The sequence below is a fragment of the Paramormyrops kingsleyae genome, chromosome 21 (assembly GCF_048594095.1).
Source record: "Paramormyrops kingsleyae isolate MSU_618 chromosome 21, PKINGS_0.4, whole genome shotgun sequence".
In the NCBI taxonomy this organism is placed as follows: Eukaryota; Metazoa; Chordata; class Actinopteri; order Osteoglossiformes; family Mormyridae; genus Paramormyrops; species Paramormyrops kingsleyae.
Genome location: NC_132817.1, coordinates 3,045,107 through 3,066,491, shown reverse-complemented (window position 1 = coordinate 3,066,491; position 21,385 = coordinate 3,045,107). Strand labels below are relative to the sequence as shown.

Here is a 21,385-nt window from a genome sequence, read left to right as displayed (position 1 = left end):
ATCTTCCTCTCTCTCCTAACAGCCCCCCATTTGAGTGAGATGGCTCTCTGCATGTTGCAGCAAAAACAAATAACGGTAATAGTAGGGCCTTCATGAATATTTATGATGTCCTGGAGGACAAACGACAGATTTGTTGTCAGACCAGGAGGGACCTCTGCATGCAGACGCATAAATCTGCAGGTTGCACTCGCGCGGCCCTGCATGGACGATATCACTCTGCTGTTTGATGGTGGGCTGACTCACCCCCATCCAGGGGAAGAGAGTAAAGTCAGATTTAGTCACTGCTTTGCGACTGAAATAATTACAGTTTTAAACACAAAAAAATCTCATAAAATTCCAGAGCACACCAAGCTCTAATTGACAAAACGACACTTTAAATTTTGACCAATAAACCAAAAACCGCAATAAAATGACACCAAAATATCATTAAAATTGTTCAAAAGCTATAAAAATGACTTTTAGCTAATTAGTTTTAAACAACAATTTCAAAAAACTGTGTTGTATTTCATATTCATTAATCCTTCACAATTTCGCCGGTCCCTGTGAGCATGTGGTCTAAAGCAACGTCGCCTCTTGTGTTTTTCCAGGGAGAATAAAAGCACTTAATTAGATAATAATGGAAATAGGAGACTGACACAGAAAATGTGTGACCTTCATGGCAGAGTTCCTGTGGCTGTGTCGCCCCCCGGCAAAATGCTGCAGATTCATCAAACGTATACTGTGGAAACTTCTACTTCCTAAAAGTACTCAACCTTTGACGGGTGACTTCATTGTCGAAGTGTGTCCTTAAAGCGGGATTAAAAACTATGTGAATAAGTGGACATTTGAGTAGATTTGGTATAATTGATCATTTTAATCAGATCACACCTTACATTTTCCCTATTGTTATTTTTGTTATTATTATTTATTGTTATTAATGTGTGCAGTTTAATTTAATAAGATGTACAGTACACAATGGTATAATAATTATATATAATAATACTGTAAAAATCGAAAAAGGAATCACATTGACACATAAAGATAAGTTTAATGACACATAAGTAGCACATAAAGAAGTTTAACGATACTGAATGGTCACTCTGATATCAGTGTCGCGCTCGAAAGGCATTTAACTGATAACGTTTGTTATTGGAGATGATTGTGCTGCTGACTCAGGTTTCACAAACGGATAAAGACGGGAAATGTAATTTGGAGTAAGGAAAGCCTGCGTCTTTCCTGCCAGAGGAGGGGCGCGTCTTACTGCCCCTGCGTAAGTCGGCGCCCGTCAGCTGGCACTCACGTACCCGGCCGCCGCAACGACAGCACCGTGCGCTCGGACGTCAGCCGCTCTCCCGCACACACCTCCGACCTGAGGGGAAACACCCCCCGTCAGCCGCTCTCACGCACACACCTCCAACCTGAAGGGAAACACCCCTCCCCCCCACCACCACGCGCGCTGCCGTGTTAGCCTGAAGTCACCTGCAGGTTGTCATGCGAGCTGAAGGCTGGAAGTCCATTAAGCAGGGAGACTGCAGTCCAAAATCTCCAGCAGGGAATATATTCTGTAGCTTTCATTTCAGGGGCCGCGGCTCTGAGTGGCCGTCCTGTCGCTCTGCGGCTCATACTAAGGTGAGGGTTGCGTTAAGGTTACGGCTCTGAGTGGCTGTCCTGTCGCTCTGCGGCTCATGGTAAGGTGAGGGTTGCGTTAAGGTTAGTGTGTAAGGTGTCTAAATGCGGTTAATTATCATTAATTATTAACTGAGATGTAAATTGTTGAGCTGTGGACCACTGCACTCAGCAGACTGGCCTCTTATCCTAGTGACTCTGGCTTGCGGCATGTTTTTAAGCGCCAGTCTATTGCAGAATACCCCCCCCCCCCCCCAATAAGTAACAGAGACAGATTATGACTCATGTTTAATTACAATCATAAGCTGCCTGTATATGATTTAATTTAACACAGCGTAGTATTCCTGTATCTGGGCATTAAGCCAGAGCAGCCCAGGTCCCTTCAGTCTAGGGTAAACTAGCGTGCTTCACTCCACACACTACAAACACACAGTAAGACGGCCGTGCTTCACTCAACACATTACAGGCACACAGAAAGACGGCCGTGCTTCACTCCACTCTACAGGCACACAGTAAGATGGCCATGTTTTACTCCACAAAGGTCCTCAAGGGTAACACACTTCTTTTTTCTGTGCAAAAATTAATATTGTTTTTTCCGCCATGTTGAGTGAAGCATGTGCAGGCAGCATAGCATCTGGAAGTTCCAATGGTAAAGCAGATCTGATGGGAAATAGCTCGTCTGCTTTAGCATTCCTGGGTCCCCATATTTCTTCAGCACACAACTGATCACTGGGGACGCATTCTGTGTGAATGCGAGTGCAACATGTGCTGTGCTGGTATAAAGGCGAGGCGCCTGTTCTCCGTATGGCTTCCAACTGGCTTATGTCACAGTCAGGTCATATGACCCATCCAGTCGCTACTCAGCTCTGTATAAGGCAATATTGGGAATATTAGATGGGGCTCAGGATACGCTTATGACCGCTAACATGCAGGGAGGAGGACCTGAACCAGTCTGTATCCAGAGGGGGGACAGACCCAATGTGCAGCTGTTATCTTAATCAGCACCAGACATAAACAGGCAGCTAATGAGCCCCTCCACGGGCACAGATCAGACGCACAAAAAATGCAAAACAAAACGTTCATTTCATGGAGACCCAACGGTGAATCAGCAGCAGGGGGGATTGAACGTCAGCAGATGGGCGGATTTCAGCGGTCAGTCGGCAATGCCGTAAGCCACGCATATCGCCGTCTGCGCGACATTAAACTCACAGAGGGAGGACAAAATGTACAGTTTGCATAGACGAAACCTATGAGACACCAACCCCGAGCGGTGTGGCCAGTGCAGCTCAGATGGCCACCACAGGGTTGGGGGTGGGGGGGGGGCGCGTAAATTATGAGGCAGATGTAAGAAGGAGGAACAGCAGACTGGGAGAGGTGATGCCGTGACAGGGGACACCCAGAGACACGCGTTTGCCGAAGTGGACGGGTTGGGTGCCTGAAGGGTGATGAGATACTGTTTCCCCAGGGTCCTGGGGGGGTGTGGGTGGGGGTGGGGGTGGGCCTGCCTTCATGACTCAGAGTGCTTCAGGCCGCTTTCATTTCACACATGAAGCACAGCTTTAATAAAGAAAGTCTGAGCTTCACAGAAAACCTGCAGGCCCTGATAGGTACGGGGCCTTGGACAGCCATCAGTTCAGCCACAGCTAAACAGGGTCCGGGGTGTGACTTTCATACCCAGGCTACTGGATCAGGGTCCAGGGTGTGGCTCACATACCCAGGCTACTGGATCAGGGTCCAGGGTGAACCACGGCCGTCTTTCTGTGTGCCTGTAATGTATGGAGTGAAGCACGGCCGTCTTACTGTGCGTTTGTAGTGTGTGGAGTGAAGCACGGCCGTCTTACTGTATGCCTGTAATGTGTGGAGTGAAACACGGCCGTCTTACTGTGTGCCTGTAATGTGTGGAGTGAAACACGGCCGCCTTACTGTGTGCCTGTAAAGTGTGGAGTGAAGCACGGCCATCTTACTGTGTGCCTGTAATGTGTGGAGTGAAGCACGGCCATCTAACTCTATGCCTGAAATGTGTGGAATGAAACACGGGCGTCTTACTGTGTTCCTGTAGAGTGCGGAGTGAAGTACGGCCGTCTTACTGTATGCCTGTAATGTGTGGAGTGAAGCACAGCCGTCTTACTGTTTGCCCGTAATGTGTGGAGTGAAGCACGGCTGTCTTACTCTGTGCCGGTAACATAGAGTGAAGCACAACCTTCTTACTGTGTGCCTGTAACATGCAGCGCTCAAACTGCATCAGGACCCAGCCTGGCAGTTGGCATGTTTCTCAAAGCTCATTAGCTGCCTGTCTTCACTTGGCGCTAATGAGACCCATAGTTCTGCCAGTGAAATGAAAAGGTCTGGTCTAGAGTAGAGGACTGTGCGTATGTGTGTGTCTGTGTGTGCGTGCGTGCATGCGTGTGTATATACACGTGCCTCTGCCTTCATATATACAGCTATAAATTTGTGAGACCAGTGAAGAGATGAATTCCTAGAACATCTCAAAAATTTCAAAATGTGTGTGATGGAGCATGTGGTGACCTCTTATTTGTTGAGGGACCAGATGTGAATGAGCAAACTTCAGAAGATCCTCAGCATCACGGAATATCCAGTTTCAGCTTTGTATGCTTTCATTTTCATCTAATTTTGGTGGAAATGTGGATCAGACAAACCTCAAAATTAATTCTTTCCACAAGGAATGCGAAAGGCTGCAATTGTATCCCCTGAGAGCAGAATAATTTGGTTTGACTACTCATTTTAAAAGTGATGGTATAGAAGGGCCTGGGTTAGAATTTCAGCTATTTAATGCAGAAATCTAATCAGCATGAAGGCAGGGGCTGCTTTTCTTCACATTACCTAAGAATAAGTTCATGGCAGGAATTCACAATTCACACTTCCTAAGGAACAAATCGATCAGGCTGTGGTGAGGTGCTGCACGTCGTGTTTAATGTGTCTCATCTGACCCGTGAGCACAAAGAGTGAGAGTACCGAGCAAGAATGCTGCCAATCAGCAGCCACTTGTTTGCTCGTTTTGCCCAAACTATTTCATGTGAACTTCTGCTTGAGCTTTAAAGATACTGAATTCCCCTTTTTCAGTCTTTATCTGCACAGCCCTTCCAGGAGCCATTAAATGAACAAGCAAAATGTTCGATGCAGCTGGGCTTCACCCAGGAAAAATATGTGGCAGGAAGAAATGCCCTCAGCCGTTTCATTTAGAGAAATCTGCGTCAATACGTGGCGTTTCGTGCGGCTCAGTGCAGCGCTGCAGAAATACGATCTGCTTCCAGACAAACGGCATCGCTGCGCGCGGCACCGGTGGCACTCTGGGGAAATAAACACGCCCTATAGTGGCTTGCTGGCCACGCCAAAGTGAAATGCACCACTTTCACCAAGCAGAGATGGAAGACAAGGGGGTAGCAGAGGACAAGGTAGACCACAGCGCCCCCCGGAGATGGGAGGTAAGAACACCTAATGGCGTAATGATGCCAGATGATGGAGGGAAGCAGTTAAGAGCAGGTACCACAAGCTACTTTTGCATCTGTCCGTTATTCACAACCCATGTGTTCAGGTCTGTGGCTGTTTAGCTCTCATTTCTCCTACTCAGATCTGGCAGACCCCCGCGCCTTGTCATGTGACTGTTAGTGGACCAATGACAGCTTCTGTGCTGAAGTGAGCATGGTGGAGAAACGACTGTCCTCCTGGCAAAGGAGCTGGACGTAGGACCAAACAAAACTCAAACCAGTCTGAAGCCAAAAACCAAACGGCCGCCAAATGGCGAAGGAATAGTTTCTGTGATCTATGGGGAGGAGGAAGCCTCAGTGAAAGTGTCCGTATTGTGCTTTAATTACGGTGAGTCCCCCCCCCCCCCCCCCCCCACCTCAGGGCAGCATTAGCGGGTGATTCCGTCACCTTAATGACATGCCAGCTCTTTCATGAGGGACCTATTAAACACTGGAGCACCAATAGCCTTGTCCTCACACACCAGTCATGCTGATCTCCCTGACACGGGCTATTGGGGTGAGCGTCTGCATATAATTGGCATATTTTACTGCGACACATACTGCGTTGGTGTCACGTGGAGCTGAATGCGCTGCTGCTAGAGAGACAGATGCTCCTTTTCTCCGCATGTCCTTCCTGAGGCGGCTTTTGCCGGCTCACACCCCATCTCCACCCGCAGCCGGAGCAGAGAGCCCACTGGCTGCCGGGCTGGAAGCGGTTCTAACAAACCCTTTTGCTGTCAGATTCCCTCTGGTTGCAGTTCTTGAAGAAAGACCTCTTTTTTATTAATGTTTTTCTTCTTTGAACTCTTCTTTGAACAAAGAAAATTCATTACATGTGAAACACCTCAGTTGTACACTTTTACGAAGTTTGTGATTCTTGTGATCCCAGTCTGAGTAATTCTTTCTTCATAGTTGGTAGAACAAAGAGGGAATGATGCGTTTGCTCATGACACTACGAAGCTGCCTGATATGGCTTCATCAGGGTAAGTGGTGAGAGCGTATTGGCGCAACCTGACCGTGATGTATGCTGCCTCATCCCCCCCCACCCGTCTTACATCTTGTGTGACGTCACTGCTCACCGTTTAGTGAATCTTCACACTTGATGTAACCGTGAAGTCTGGCCTTAACTGTGGTGAAACAGAAGGGACCCACAAGCCTGGGATGTGCTTCCGTTTTCCATGGCGATTGATTGCCTGTCCTGTGTTAATGAAAGCCAGCTGGCTGCGATTCCACTGGATGTCTTGTGCCCACAGGGAGCGCAGTGCTGTCACAGGTGGCTCTGCAGCCCGTCTCACCGTCCTCAGGCCCAGGGGATCCTTTCAGTTCTGTGCTTCAGTTTTTTGAAAACAGCATTCTGTATTATTAGTGACATCATTCATTCAAACCAGATCCAGCCACTGCCTTAAACAGCCTTAACGCTCGTTAACCACACGACAGAGATTCAAGAAGTGAAACTCCACAGAGAGAAAACTCTTATTCTACGGCAGAGTAACAATAAGGCCACATAAAATTTTAAGTGCTGATGTTTCCCAGTGGGTGTATGCATGGATTTATGAGTGAACATTATTCTTTAATGAAATTTATTACCCATCTCTGGTCAGATTCCTTTATTTTTATTAAACTTCCTCTGCATAAATGTAAAATGATATTTCACCTTCAGTGCTAAAGAGTGTTAATTTGCATGGTGCTCATTTTATGCTGTTGTTAAATTACCTAAGTGTGGGCTGATTCTGCTGAAAAGATGGAAATTCGAAGGACAATCAGTCCACATTGATGCATGAAAGTCCAGCTGCATCTGCAGCACGGTCATGGTCACTTTGAGAGTCCAGCTGCATCTGCAGCACGGTCATGGTCACTTTGAGAGTCCAGCTGCATCTGCAGCACGGTCATGGTCACTTTGAGAGTCCAGTTGCATCTGCAGCATGGTCATGGTCACTTTGAAACTGGTCATGTAGAGAAGTCAGACGTGCCTCCTGTGACCAGCTCACATTGTGGTTAAGTCTGGACAGGCCTGATAATCCTGCAGATCCATATTCTTGTGAATAATCACCAATCATCTGCTTGTCGTCATCCATACTGGACGTATTCCCTTGTTTAAATAGGGTGGTTTCTCAGAACTTTCATGCGCTTATGTTGAATAATAAAGAGCTAGCAGCCCTGTAATTCTTTTTCCCAGGTTTGTTTAGTATTATCGCATCAGTGTCACCTTATGCCACTGTTGGTCTCTGGGACGCCGTCAGCCCCAGACCTGTGGTCAACCTGCTGGCCGTGGTTGTCTCTCGCTACCTTCAGACGATTCCTTCGGTTACATTCACTTTCGCCTGTTTCATCCACTGTTGTTTTATATTGCCAGGCGCCTTGCAGAACAATGACTCACACGGATGAGGTTTGAATTCCCAGTGGTGATATTTCCCTGGGTCCGTTAATTGGCAGAACTTTGATAATTACAGTTTAAATGTGACGCAGTGGGTGAGTCATGCTGGTATTTGAGTATTTACTTTGCCTAGAAAGAGCAGCTGGCTGTCAGGGGTGACTCTCCCGCAACCTGCACTTGAAAACCACAGAGCAGCTAGAGGTATGAGGGCAACCATGAAACCACTAGATATCCTGGATACAGTGAAGACCTTGTAGAGGCACCCAGACAGAAGATTTACACAACATGCAGACCTGGCTGGGTCCCAGGCTGAGCTGGATGCACGCCTAATTAAACAGTTTGTTTAGTTCAGTGCATATAAAGTGCATTCGGGTCAGCGGGAACTAGCGGGCCAGTTGCAAGGTCAACAGGGGGTTGTATGTGACCTTTAGCCCCTGTGGTAGCTTCAAGCACCGCTAACCCTTGGCAAAGCCTTTGATAAGAGCGATGGATGACACTGTGCCTCGGGCCCCCAGACCATGTGTCTTCAACCATGACCTGCTTTGACCCAATGGGATGGCATCAAAGCTGAATTTCTCCTGGTAAATAACAATAAGGCTTGAAAATAGGGGAATAAGAGAATGAGACGCAGCCTTAGAAAAGTATGAAAAGTCCATCACTGACATCCAAGCTTCTCCTATACAGTGACAGGGTTACTGGGGCGAAGACACTGACAGCCGCTGTCTGAAATCGCAGCCATTCAATGAAGTTGTTAATGAGATAATTTGGCCAGGCACTCAAATGAAGTGCACTCACATTCTCCGGATGGCCAGTGGGGATTACGATTAAACATTTCATGGGTTTTCTGGAATTTTACAGGGGGAAAAAAGAACCAGAAGCAGTTTAGCACAGAGTGTCTAATGTAACATTTGCAGACTCTGTGTTGTAATTATGGAAACATTTTTGCTTAACCAAATGAAGTCAAATTGCAGCATATTAAACTACAAGCAATACCAGCTGAGATCACTGTTTATGTGGAGCTTCTGGCCATGGGGTCCTTTCATTTTTTAAATCCTCCATGTGGAAAGAGAACATTGGCGACCTGTAATATGATCTACCCTCCTGCTGGTTTATACACATGCAGCTGGTAGGCGCTGGGCAAGCCTGTGAACAGGCTCAGAGGTAGTAGGTATCGGTCGGGCAAAGGTTAGAGCCCCCCTTTCGAATGACACCCCCTCTGTCCCCAACTGTAATCAAACCAGCCATCTGTGGGCTGCCAGTCAGTTTGCTAATGAGGCCATGAATCATTTGCTTACTACTGTTAAAATAGAAGGTAAAGTAACTACCGACGCATTGAATTAGTAAGAACTCTGAACTATTTCACTTGTATGTCACCATATAAATTTCCATAGAATCAAGGCTATTTTTAAAACAATGTTGAAGGTAATTGGTAACATTTGTCAGAGTATCGTTTAAAATAAGGCTATTTAAAAACCCTGGTATACACTCACCTAAAGGATTATTAGGAACACCATACTAATACGGTGTTTGACCCCCTTTCGCCTTCAGAACTGCCTTAATTCTACGTGGCATTGATTCAACAAGGTGCTAAAAGCATTCTTTAGAAATGTTGGCCCATATTGATAGGATAGCATCTTGCAGTTGATGGAGATTTGTGGGATGCACATCCAGGGCACGAAGCTCCCGTTCCACCACATCCCAAAGCTCTATTGGGTTGAGATCTGGTGACTGTGGGGGCCATTTTAGTACAGTGAACTCATTGTCATGTTCAAGAAACCAATTTGAAATGATTCGAGCTTTGTGACATGGTGCATTATCCTGCTGGAAGTAGCCATCAGAGGATGGGTACATGGTGGTCATAAAGGGATGGACATGGTCAGAAACAATGCTCAGGTAGGCCGTGGCATTTAAACGATGCCCAATTGGCACTAAGGGGCCTAAAGTGTGCCAAGAAAACATCCCCCACACCATTACACCACCACCACCAGCCTGCACAGTGGTAACAAGGCATGATGGATCCATGTTCTCATTCTGTTTACGCCAAATTCTGACTCTACCATTTGAATGTCTCAACAGAAATCGAGACTCATCAGACCAGGCTACATTTTTCCAGTCTTCAACTGTCCAATTTTGGTGAGCTCGTGCAAATTGTAGCCTCTTTTTCCTATTTGTAGTGGAGATGAGTGGTACCCGGTGGGGTCTTCTGCTGTTGTAGCCCATCCGCCTCAAGGTTGTGCGTGTTGTGGCTTCACAAATGTTTTGCTGCGTACCTCGGTTGTAACGAGTGGTTATTTCAGTCAAAGTTGCTCTTCTATCAGCTTGAATCAGTCGGCGCATTCTCCTCTGACCTCTAGCATCAACAAGGCATTTTCGCCCACAGGACTGCCGCATACTGGATGTTTTTCCCTTTGCACACCATTCTTTGTAAATGGATGTGCGTGAAAATCCCAGTAACTGAGCAGATTGTGAAATACTCAGACCGGCCCGTCTGGCACCAACAACCATGCCACGCTCAAAATTGCTTAAATCACCTTTCTTTCCCATTCTGACATTCAGTTTGGAGTTCAGGAGATTGTCTTGACCAGGACCACACCCCTAAATGCATTGAAGCAACTGCCATGTGATTGGTTGATTAGATAATTGCATTAATGAGAAATTGAATAGGTGTTCCTAATAATCCTTTAGGTGAGTGTATGTGAAGTGTTCATTCAAAGCCAGCATCAACCTTTAAAACGTACCTTCAACCTGTATTTCAGACTAAATTCATAGATTCATCTCTACTGCTATCACATGGAGAAGGTCAATTTAAATGATAAAAAAGCATTTAATACATATGAAGTGCTGTTTAATTTTTTCCTATAGAAAGAAAATACATCGCACCCTTTAAATCCTGACACTAATTAAACTAAAATGATTTGCAATTTGCGCTTATATAAAACGTAAATCAACACCCTGCAAATTTCTCAGAAAGAAACTAATTTACATGCTACGAATATAGCAGCGCGTAATAAAAATATTTCTGCAGTAATTTCCTGCGATGGAGTTGCCTGGAGTATTGGATGCTTCGGTGGATCATTCAACCGCGAAAAGGCATCAGTAGCTGAGACGTTCGAACTCGCTTTAATGAGTCAGTTTGCCAAATGGGAAACAAATCGTTGCTTTTAAGATCCAATAGTCTGTAACTTTTCATCTCCACAACCGTTACGGTCGGCGAACAAATTACGTGGATTACACTGTAATTCCAGCTGGGGCGTTTCTTCCGGATTTTAGGTTTTTCTTCAGCAGTCCAAAGTTAAGCACTTAAGTGTATCTCTAAATTAACGTATAGTTGTGTCTGTTTGTGCCCTACGACGTGAAGGCATCAAGGGTGAATGTGGTTGGAAGATCAGTGACGGGTGGATAATTCTTATCCTTATTCTTAAATGGGAAAAAAAGTTGTACGCGGTTCAATAAGCAATAAAACTGTCCGCCAGATTACAGCCAGAGAAAACGCCTGGCGTGACACATTAAGACATTCATACAATGCATACAGCAGTCACCCAAAACTGGATCTGGCTTCCATGGCCCACGTGTAAGTACTGATGGCTGCGAAAACATTCCGGCCTCCCCTGGGACTTTGGGGGAGGAGCTACATTCACGGAAGTGACGCAACGTCACACGTATTGGCTATCGTTTTAAATGCCCTAAGCCCGATTGGTGGAGAGCCTGCCTTTGTAACCATTGGCTGGAAGCTATTCACCGGCATATTTGAACGCTGCCTTTCAGATTTTCTGGGCGACTGTGTTTTCACAATTGAAAAGGTAAGGAGATGAGGACTTGTGAAGTGAAACAGTATTTAATGCCTTTGCACTACTCACACTGGCTCTATCTCATGCGATTAAACATTCGTCTCTGGAATGGACTAGATGCCTAATGCCTTTTAAGTCCAATGGTCTTTTTACACATGTAGTTAGGATGACTGATCCAGTCGCTTCTGATGTTAATACTGGAGAGACATACAGAACGTATTATGCATAAAGCAGTAATTTTATTAATCTCAGATCCCGTTATTTAAATAGCCTGCCTGTTATCTCTTTTTCATTCAGACCGCCGGTCTCAGCATGTTGTCCGAAGAGGATGGTGCCGAGCTGCAGTGCACTGTCGCAGTGGAACGCTTAAATGCATCGGGTCAGGCCCTTAAACGCCAGCTCCTGCGGCGCGCTCACGTCACCTTGGGCCGCAATGAGTTTCAGGAGATCGTCCTGCGCGTCCACGACGGCAAGGTGCCGCAGACCTTCACGCTCCGTGAGATGCAGCTTTTCACGCGTTTCGCCCGGGACGGCAAGAGTACCATCAGGGTAGTCCCTGAGAACACCCAGGTGCTAATCTCCGACTGCCCCCCGGACCGCCTGCGTGTGTTTCTCAAGACCTTGAGCATCAAGCACCAAGCTTGGCAAGGCAAGACGCCAGTAGGAGACCGTGCCAAGCTGCTGTCTGGGATCCCACGCAGCTTTGAGACCATCAGCCCCCTGCAGCAAAAGGATATACAGCAAGCAAATGAGCTCCGAGGCAAAGTAAATGCACCGCCGCCTCCCAGAGGACCAGCCGAGAGGCATGGAAACAGGAGCGCAGGGCGGCAGGTGAAGAGAGACAGTCCGGATTACAACGAGTGCAGTCCGGTTAGTGTGCCACCAGCCCGCTGTGAATGCAGTGACATTAATGTTTGTTAATTTTAGGATGTTGAAATTATGTATGCATACATTAAAGTGTTTATTTATTTGAATATAGGTTAAAGCACTTCACCCAGCCAAAAAGCCCACCCTCCATCTTCCCATTGGGAGGAAATTGTCAAAAGAGCAATCGCAGGTCCTCAGAGCTGTTTTGAGTGGGAAAAACGTCTTTTTCACCGGCAGTGCTGGTAATGGAGTCTGCCTTAGCCCCAAACCTCCATTCTGCCTTTCCAAGCGGTTCAGAAGCTTGAGCCCTGCTGTTCAGACTGACATGGCCTCTCTTCTCAGGCACGGGCAAGTCCTTCCTGCTTAAGAGGATTGTGGGATCCCTGCCACCCAAAAGCACCTATGCCACAGCAAGCACGGGTGTTGCTGCCTGCCATATTGGTGGCACCACCCTGCACAACTTTGCCGGTAAGGGGGGCATTTGCTGGAGGTGGCCTGAGGCCCACATTACTGATCTCCCTCAAAGCGGAAAGCCTGGAAACTCGCCTGTCAGCTCTGAGATATGTGCTTAGGACTTAAAACACCGTTTAAATGCTTTTCATGAAGCATGGTTTTATTTAGGGTTAATTATAGCCGTCCTCAGGCTGGGCATTCTGGGTAGTGTGCTAAGTGCTTTGCTGGAGTGTGGAGTCTGCAAGCTTTTACCCTCTGTTTTAATGTATATTTTAATGTGGATCAGTGCCGTCTCATCAGTTAATCTCCATCCATTTCTTATGACTCTAAATGGCGCTGCAGGTGCATTAACCGGAAACCAGGACTGCTGATTGCTTTAGGAAGTTTTATCGATGGATGGAGATAAAAATATCCTGTTTGTAAGCTGCTGGAGCACAGGGGGTGGTGGAGTGTTATTAAAGTCTCTGTTTAAATAGATGGTTTCTGTTGCCTCCCAACTTTGTGTTTATCCACCCAGGCATTGGGTGTGGTTCCGCCCCGCTGGAGCGATGTCTGGAGCTGGCCCGGCGCCCTGGTGTCCTGCAGCAGTGGACCAGCTGCCGACACCTCATCATCGACGAGATCTCCATGGTGGAGGCCCAGTTCTTTGATAAACTTGAGGCCATCGCTAGGTATAGCACCCCGGTTCCCTGCTCCTTACAGTGATGGCTGGATGACAGGCTGGATGGTCGCATTTTTTTGCGCATGCTTGCAGTTTGGCTTGTCACGTGTAAGATTAACAGGGAATTACCAGAATTTTTCAATTCCCATATATTCTTGGTAATTCCCATGGAACGTTTCTGACTTGGAATCTTTCCAAAATTCCCCATCTTAACTTCCCATGGAATGGAAAATTTCTGGAGAACTCGCAGAAAATGACTGCCCCTTTGCATCCTTAGTCGCATGTCCCTGTTTGTGCTGCAGGTCCATTCGAAGGTCCACGCAGCCTTTCGGGGGTATTCAGCTGGTGGTGTGTGGAGACTTTCTTCAGCTTCCGCCGGTGACCAAGGGCTCGAGCAAACCCAACTTCTGCTTCCAAGTATGTTTGCCGGGAAGTGGCCACAGCCGGATTCACAGCGCCGTCTGCGTGACTCTGCAGAAGCACCCCGCAGCCCTGGCGGTCTCTGAGTGCGGCACTGTCCTGTTCTCCATCAGGCCCGCAGCTGGAGGAAGTGTATACACCTGAACATGGAGCTGACAGACGTCCGTAGGCAGACTGACAAGCGATTCATCTCTATCCTGCAGGCGGTGAGATTGGGCAGGTAGGGTCAGTCTGTGGTTATTGCCTTGGATCACAGAATTATCTCTTCAGCAGTCAAGATTACTCCCCACTAGGGGTGGGCACTATGACCTAAAATTATATTTTTCACTTTTTGGATGGTGAAAGTATATCACGGTATTACTATTTTCCTAATTTATGTACATAAAAATAATCATTTTCAGTTGGAAGACATGACAGAGTATCAGCAGCATTTATTTTGCAACAAGCCTGCCTGAAGATCTTGATGTTAGCTTTTATGTGCTACAACAAAAACTAAATGAGCAGTTGTGCTGTGCCGAAAGAAGACGACTTGTGGTCACACGGTAGCTGTGAACCACACTATCAGCGAACACAAAAACGCGCAAATGAAAGCATCAAGGCAAGCAAGTGTTGAAACGTACGGCGCAGACGTCCCAGCTCTCCTGGAAGTTTCGGGTGTCTCCCGCATGGTAACGGCGGCTCTATGACGCCCGCAAAAGCGAGAGCGCGCAAAGAGCCTCAAGCTTATCTAGTATCTCTGGAGAAGGAGAGCGAGCGTCAGGGAGCCGCTGCCGACATGCGAGAGACTTCCGGATCTTACCGAAGGGCTGGGATGTCTGTACAGTCAAATGTTTGCTCCATGTCGGATGATTTAAAACCAGGCCAGTTCCAAATAACAGAGGTGCCCCCCGTTTTTGGAACGAGTCTCCTCTCCTGTCGATACCTCGGCTGGTTCCCACGTTCCACTCATGTCTTTTTAATGCCTCTTTCTCAGCCTTTCTTACCTTTTATTAGCCTTTACCGAGCTTAAATGGCTACTTTTGGCACGACGTCACCACGTCTTAATTGGGCGGCTGTGCATTTTACCACTCGCCATGCGTGAAGGCAGCGGCGCATATGTTCTGATTTAGCGAAAATGTTTTACTTTATTTACTACGATATACATGTAACCTAGTTGTTTTGTTTTAATGTATATAATTACTCAATCTATTTATTTTGAATTTAATTTGCAATCATGACATGGCATCAGAGTGTGTTTAATTGAAAACTGACATAACGCACATAAACCAGTTCCAGATAATATATAAGGAAAAGTATTCAGACTTCAACTGAAGCTTTAGCCTTCCCTAAATATGTAGTGTGTATTGCCCACACTGGCTTCAGGATACTCCTTCCCCCCCCACCCCCCAATGCCAACAGGGTAACAGAGGAAGTCACTGCAGCACTAATGAAGAGTGCCTATCACAGCATCGAGAGGGATGGTATCCTAGCAACAAGGCTGTGCACACACAAAGATGATGTGGAGCTAACCAATGAGAATAAGCTGCAGCAGCTTCCAGGTGTGTGTGTGCGTGTGTGTGCCCGCCCTTGCATGTGCTTGCTCGTGCGTGTGTGTACACGTGTGTGTGTGTGTGTGTGTGTGTGTGTATACTGCCCCCCCCCCCCCCCGTTTTAATGGTGATTAAAAGACTGAACACCCTGGAATTTTCTACACCAGTCCAGTTCATTGTCAGTGTCTGTTTCCTTTCCTGTCGCATGCTGGGCTGTTTCTGCAGATTTCACTTTTAAGCTGCTGCTCCACTGACTATTTGATTATGTGAAACGTGTTGGTGGGGGGTTGGTCACCCGCTCACAGCTGTCCTCCTGCCCCCAGGGCCGGTGCACATTTTCCAGGCTGTGGACAGCGATCCCCAGCTCGTCCAGACCATCGACTCCCAGAGTCCCGTGGGGCAGGTGCTGCGGCTCAGAGTGGGAGCCCAGGTGAAATCCGCCCCCCCACAAGAGCATTACTGTTATTGTTAAACTAAATGATTCGTTCACTTACGCCCCCATGCCTGTTGCTAAGGTTATGCTGACTAAGAATCTAGATGTGCAGAGAGGCCTGGTCAACGGGGCCAGGGGTGTCATCATCTCCTTCCAGCCAGGAAGTAAAGGTATGTCTGTCTGTGTACAGGTTGCAAGTGGGTGCTTAAGGTCTTATTAAATTTAATGACCCCCCCCCCAGGCAATAATACATTTTCATTTAAAACTCACTCTTTCTCTTTTGAAATATTTTGTTTGCTTCAGTTGTGATGGTTGTCATCTCTTGATTAATTTGCTATTCCAGCTGAATCTAAACACTTTCAGTTTAAATTAATGCCATAAAATAACATCTCCTGTTAAATTTCCCTTTAAGGCTGAGTTCTGCAGGAAAATGCACTTTTAATTACAGTTGTTAACCCAGTATGAGGCAGCATTTCCGCATGACATGATGGTGACCACGCCCACTGTCCCCATGGCCCCTCCCCTACCAGGCCTGCCTGTTGTCCGCTTCCTGTGTGGTGTGACTGAGGCCATGAAGCCGGAGCGCTGGGTCTTCAAGACCACTGGTGGCCTGTACCTCAGTCGCCAGCAGCTGCCGCTCAAACTAGCCTGGGCTATCTCCATCCACAAGAGCCAGGTGAGCCCTCTGCCCAGCTATCTGCTGTATTCCTGGGTTTTAGCCACCAGGGGGCGCCCTTTGGAACATTTTGAGTTAGGGTGTGATTTGGAGGCATGTGGGAAGCCAGACCAACCCACGGATGCAAAGGCATGATTACACACAGAGGTTCCAAAAAAAACAATTTCTTATCTGTTTGTAGTAGTATGACTGTCATCAGCTTTGACATCTCTCTCCCTCCCTCTCTCCCTCCCTCTCTCCCTCCCTCTCTCCCTCCCTCTCTCCCTCCCTCTCCATGTACCCGTGCCCTCACGCAGGGCATGACCCTGGACTGTGTGGAGATCTCCCTGGCACGGGTGTTTGAGAGCGGCCAGGCCTACGTGGCGCTGTCCCGTGCCAGCAACCTGCAGGGTCTCCGTGTGATGGACTTCGATCCGCGGGTGGTGCGGGCCGATCCCGACGTCCTGCTGTTCTACCGCCGCCTGAGGAAGGAGCAGCTGCTACAGCAAGTGGGTGGCAGTGGCCCCTCCCCCTCTGCCCCTCCCCCTCTGCCCCACCCCCTCTGCCCCACCCCTGCTCATGGCATCCTGCCCTCCTCCTAGAGTGATTCTCGCTCAGTGTCCAATTTTTATTTTTATTTATTTACTTTTTATCACAAGGCTATAAAGGTTTATATTCTGTTTCTTAAGGATATTTTGCAAAAATACATGGTACATCTGTAACATTGTAATAGCCGAGGGTCCGCGGTGTTTGCGTGCACCGATGTGAGGAGGCGGCTCCCAGGACAGTCTTGTACTGGGGCCCATTATAAGATGCTGACACAACAGGTGGGACCATATCTGCTTGCTTCTCTGTTCAAGGGCTCCATGGACGAGTTTGTGGAGAGAAACAACAAAGAGAACCAGCTGGTGTGAAGGTCCGGCTCCCTCAGGCGCCCTGTGCTCTCTGCCAGCTTCAGACTGGAGTTTCTGCTTCGGCTGTAAATCACTCCGAGTCCTGTTGCCTTAGTAACTGCTTCATTAACTGGTCTTGTCTAGCACCCACACAGATGGTTTCTGTTACCTTGCTGCTACGTGATTTAAGGCTATTTGAAATCCCCATTCAGAAGTCTCAAACAGTTAAATTAATGTAATTTATTTTTTAAATAAAATGTTTTTCATTTTATTTTGTTGAATCTGTATGTGTATCTGTACACAGGCGTGTGTTCTTCATGAGGATGCCTCACTGAAGTTCCTTTGCCCCTGGGCAGCGGTGCTTTATCTTCTCGTCTGGCTTCTGGGATGCAGAGCAAGGCGTCGTTCCGGCAATGCTCTACAAAAGTATCCCCAGCAAAATCCGCTCGTAGAGGGTAGCAGGTTCTGTTTGAGCAGATGCCAGTGTATGAGTAAGCCAACTGAAAGATATGGCCTGGTTTTTATGAGACATTAATAAGCGGGATTGCTGCAGATGCACGTCTTGTTTCGGGGGGGGACGGCAAAACAGACAGTTTATTCCAGGGAGAGGTTACTGCTAATATCTGAGATGAATGACAGTGACTTCTGCTGATCAGATTGTGTCGCTTGTGAGGTCGGGTAAGTGGCGATTTAGCATATTCAGAGTCGGTACTGCCTTAGGACGTTCATCACTGTCAGCTTGTGCAGAAGCGTCGGGTTGGTCTGCATGCGAACCCGGGTGACAGATTAGCCCTCTGTAGATTAAGCCTCCTCTCCAGTCCGTATCACAGTGGGGGCCACATACGATGGTTGCCGTTTTATTGTTTGCAAATGGATGGTAATGAGGAACTACCAAACTTTCCAGAATTATGTGTAATATCTTTTCCATCATATAAAATTAGTACATTAAACATTTTCAGCCCATTTTAACCACTTGATGGTAGTTAATATTCAAATATTTCACCAGTTTTTTTTTAATTTATTTTTTTATTATTTATTTGCACTACTTTTGTATCGGGTTCCAATAGGTACGAATTGAAACGGGACACTGCTTCGGTGTTCGGCTGCCACCTTGTGGTTCACTATTTAAAATCACTTTGCGTCCGATTTCTAATAAGTGTTGAATATGCGGGCTGCTACTCACGGTGGCCGCAGTTCATGCCGTTACTGGTGTAGGCAGAAAATACTTTTCCCCTCAATCTTTATTTGTCTTTAAAAATTTACAAAGAACTAAGATGCATGCAAACCAATGCAAAATCCAGCTTCACAAAGAAACAATGCTTAAAAAGGTAAATAATGCAGAAGGAAAAAACACATTACTTCTAATTTTACTACTTTAAATTATCTAATTCTAACTAAAATATCAGTTTCCCCGACCTTCTTCCTATTTAATTGCCAAAGGAGTTTGCAAAATCTATCACCTCAAAACGAAGTAAAATGTGGCTTAGAAGCTGTCACTCTGGCTTTGTGAATGTGAAACTTGCCCAAAAGACAAAGCAATTTGATAAGCAGAAAGTCGACCTACTAACAGGACATTACTGAACTCGATACACCGAATCAGCACAATGGCCACATGTCAAAGCAGCTGTTGTATTACCTATTCTGTCAGTGTCTCAGATGTTAAGGTAAATCCACTTAAACTCTTCCAGATCTAATTACATTTCGGCTCAAAGATAATCTCGTTCCCCCAGCTGCCGGTAGCCTTGTTTGAATTTGTGCCTGTCAGCTTCGTGTATTGAATTACATGTTGCTTTTAAACTCTGGACAAAGATATCACTGAAATAAATGTTCTCAAAATGCATTACAGGTAATTTTATATTCTCATATGTATTAGGTCATTCTTATATACTGAAAATTAATGACTACAGACAAAAATATAAAGGAAACAGTATTTGGCAAAACAACCGCTGGTTAATTATTTATGCCAAAAGTTATTAGTGGGAGATAAACAGATTAAACATCATGATGGTATGAAAAAAGTATTTAAATACAAGTTCATTTTAAGTCTTAAGGGAAAATTCATCATTCTAGGGGCGGACTTGCATCAAAGTTAAGCAGCCACAATTCGGTAATTTGCCGTCAGTTTGGGGGGGCACTTGGCACATTTCACCGCCGGCCGGGGGAGGGGGGGGGGTCTCCTTGATATATTTCTCCGCCGATTGGTGGGGGCGGACCCCCTTGGCATATTTTGCCACCGACTGGGGGGAGCTTAGGATGTTCCCAATGGCCAGTCCGCGCCTACATATTCCATTCATCATACAAATGCTTTTCCCAAAGAGGGCCTTGGGGCAACGGTGATCGCTCACTTTGAATTTATCCGCCTCATTTTTGAAGGTGGACATGGAAAGGAAAATGTAAAATATGACACAGACTGGCCAACATATTTTTCTAATAATAAAATGTCCATACCGCAGGGCGCCACTACAAATTTTGGACCCCATGAAAGCATACCATATTGGGCCCCCGACCCCTTAACGGCACCCCTGCCCAAACACTACTTATTCTTCCAGTACCGGTACCTTTAATTCCCTGCAGGAACATTCGCCCCCGACACAAATGCATGGCACTTCCGGTTACGTTTTTGAGCATCCGGTCAATTCGTCATTTCCGGTGTGTGACCTGAGGCGTCCTACAGATACCGAGGCGCAGGAGACTTGTGTTGCCGTCGCAAGGACATATTCATCATGGTCTACGAGGAGAAGATGATCACCAACGGGGAACCCGACGAGGTGCCAACCTCGACCCGTGTGACTGTCCTGCATAGCTTCTAGCTATTTGCGTCAATGGAAAGGATGCATTAGCCAGTTAGCTTCTTGGCTAGACGGCGATTTACTCGAATACGAATGTGTGTGTTAGGCCTTCACAGCGGACATGACAAAAGTATGACAATGACTTCTTGTTTTAACGTATGGAGTTAATCGACCGAGGAGGTAAACTGTGAGAAGGTGGCGGCTCTAGTTGTGACCCGCTAACTACAGTAATGACCTGCTTATGACAGAGTGGACACCGGGTCGGTCCGTCCCCACTGATCCCCTGTGATTCTGCAGTCTGGATAACCAAGCAGCCCGGGCTGAGGGGTCCAGACCGTTGTGTTTTCGGTTTTATTTCTTTTAGATAAAAAAGATCAATTACTATTATTAACGTGTTTAAGGAATGGTTTTGCGTCTGAGTTGGCAAGAAACGTTTTAAACTCATGTTTCTTTTTGCAGGAAGAGGAGGAAGAGGAGATGGTGGTAAGTTTAAAAGCAGTTGTTTAAAGTTAGTACATTTGTACAACTATAACATGCTGTTTAATTAAATGGTGGCAGTCGTAAGTAGACTGTTTTTCTTGAGACACAAATTTATAGTGAGAATTCTTTCCTTACCCTGGTATTACGTTGGCACTTCGATGCCCTCAGCACTGTTTGTCCCTCCCAGGACCCGTTGGAGACGGTGCGTGAGAAGTGTGAGCAGACTGAGCACTGCGTCCATACACGGGAGCGCCTGGAGGCGTGCGAGTCCCGGGTGGGCTCGCGCTCCAACACGACAGAGGATTGCACGGAGGAGCTGTTTGACTTCCTGCACGCCAGGGACCACTGTGTGAGTGAGAAATGCTGCTGTTGCCATGTGGGAATGTAGTTCTTTTTTTCTTTTTTTTTTGCGTTCGCGCACCTTCCGGGGCAGGTCTGTCTGCAAACCTCTGGAAACGAGCTTCTATCCCCTAGTCATCCCCTTTGGCCAATCACAGAACTGTGTCCTATCCTAAGTGTCATCTCATTGGTCAAGAGAGGGATTGTGGTATTCAGGGTGGCAGTATTGTGGATAATTCAGGTGGCTCCTCCTCAGTATGGAGCCAGACTGCAGGTGTTAGTCACACCTGCTTTATTTTGGCTGTTTGTCAGGCTGCTAGACAGCGGTGTCACAGGAGACTCCTTGACTCTGTGTTAATGCTGCTCTCTCACCCCCAGGTGTCACAGAAGGTCTTCGGTTCCCTTAAATAAAGCCGCCTGAGCCCTGATTCCAGCTCTTTCCCTGGCTGCCAGATCCGTGTTAAATTGTGAGGATAATACCGACATAACTGAAGAGCCCCCACGTTTTCTTTTGGAATATGTTTGGGGGTTTTGTCAGACCCCTGCTGTTGTATGTGTTTGTGAATAAATTCAAGTTCGTATTAAGGCCTTTTTGTGTCATTTTTTCACTAAGG

The 21,385-nt window shown here is 46.7% G+C and overlaps 2 protein-coding genes across 2 annotated transcripts; both read left to right on the top strand.

Annotated features, from left to right (window-relative positions):
• The first annotated feature begins 10,725 nt into the window (after positions 1 to 10,725).
• On the top strand, positions 10,726 to 17,434 carry pif1 (PIF1 5'-to-3' DNA helicase homolog (S. cerevisiae)). The gene is made up of 13 exons (XM_023815795.2): positions 10,726 to 11,264; positions 11,550 to 12,122; positions 12,232 to 12,361; positions 12,462 to 12,587; positions 13,090 to 13,243; positions 13,536 to 13,650; positions 13,767 to 13,873; positions 15,052 to 15,191; positions 15,506 to 15,612; positions 15,698 to 15,785; positions 16,146 to 16,291; positions 16,588 to 16,779; positions 17,131 to 17,434. The coding sequence occupies exons 1-13, from the start codon at positions 11,046 to 11,048 to the stop codon at positions 17,182 to 17,184; spliced, it is 2,151 nt and encodes a 716-aa protein (XP_023671563.2). The 5' UTR covers positions 10,726 to 11,045; the 3' UTR covers positions 17,185 to 17,434.
• A 2,342-nt stretch (positions 17,435 to 19,776) lies between these two features.
• On the top strand, positions 19,777 to 21,356 carry uqcrh (ubiquinol-cytochrome c reductase hinge protein). Its single transcript, XM_023815796.2, has 4 exons — positions 19,777 to 19,931; positions 20,412 to 20,435; positions 20,620 to 20,781; positions 21,150 to 21,356. Exons 1-4 carry the CDS (start codon positions 19,887 to 19,889, stop codon positions 21,180 to 21,182), a joined length of 264 nt encoding a protein of 87 aa, XP_023671564.1. The 5' UTR covers positions 19,777 to 19,886; the 3' UTR covers positions 21,183 to 21,356.
• The last annotated feature ends 29 nt before the right edge of the window (positions 21,357 to 21,385 follow it).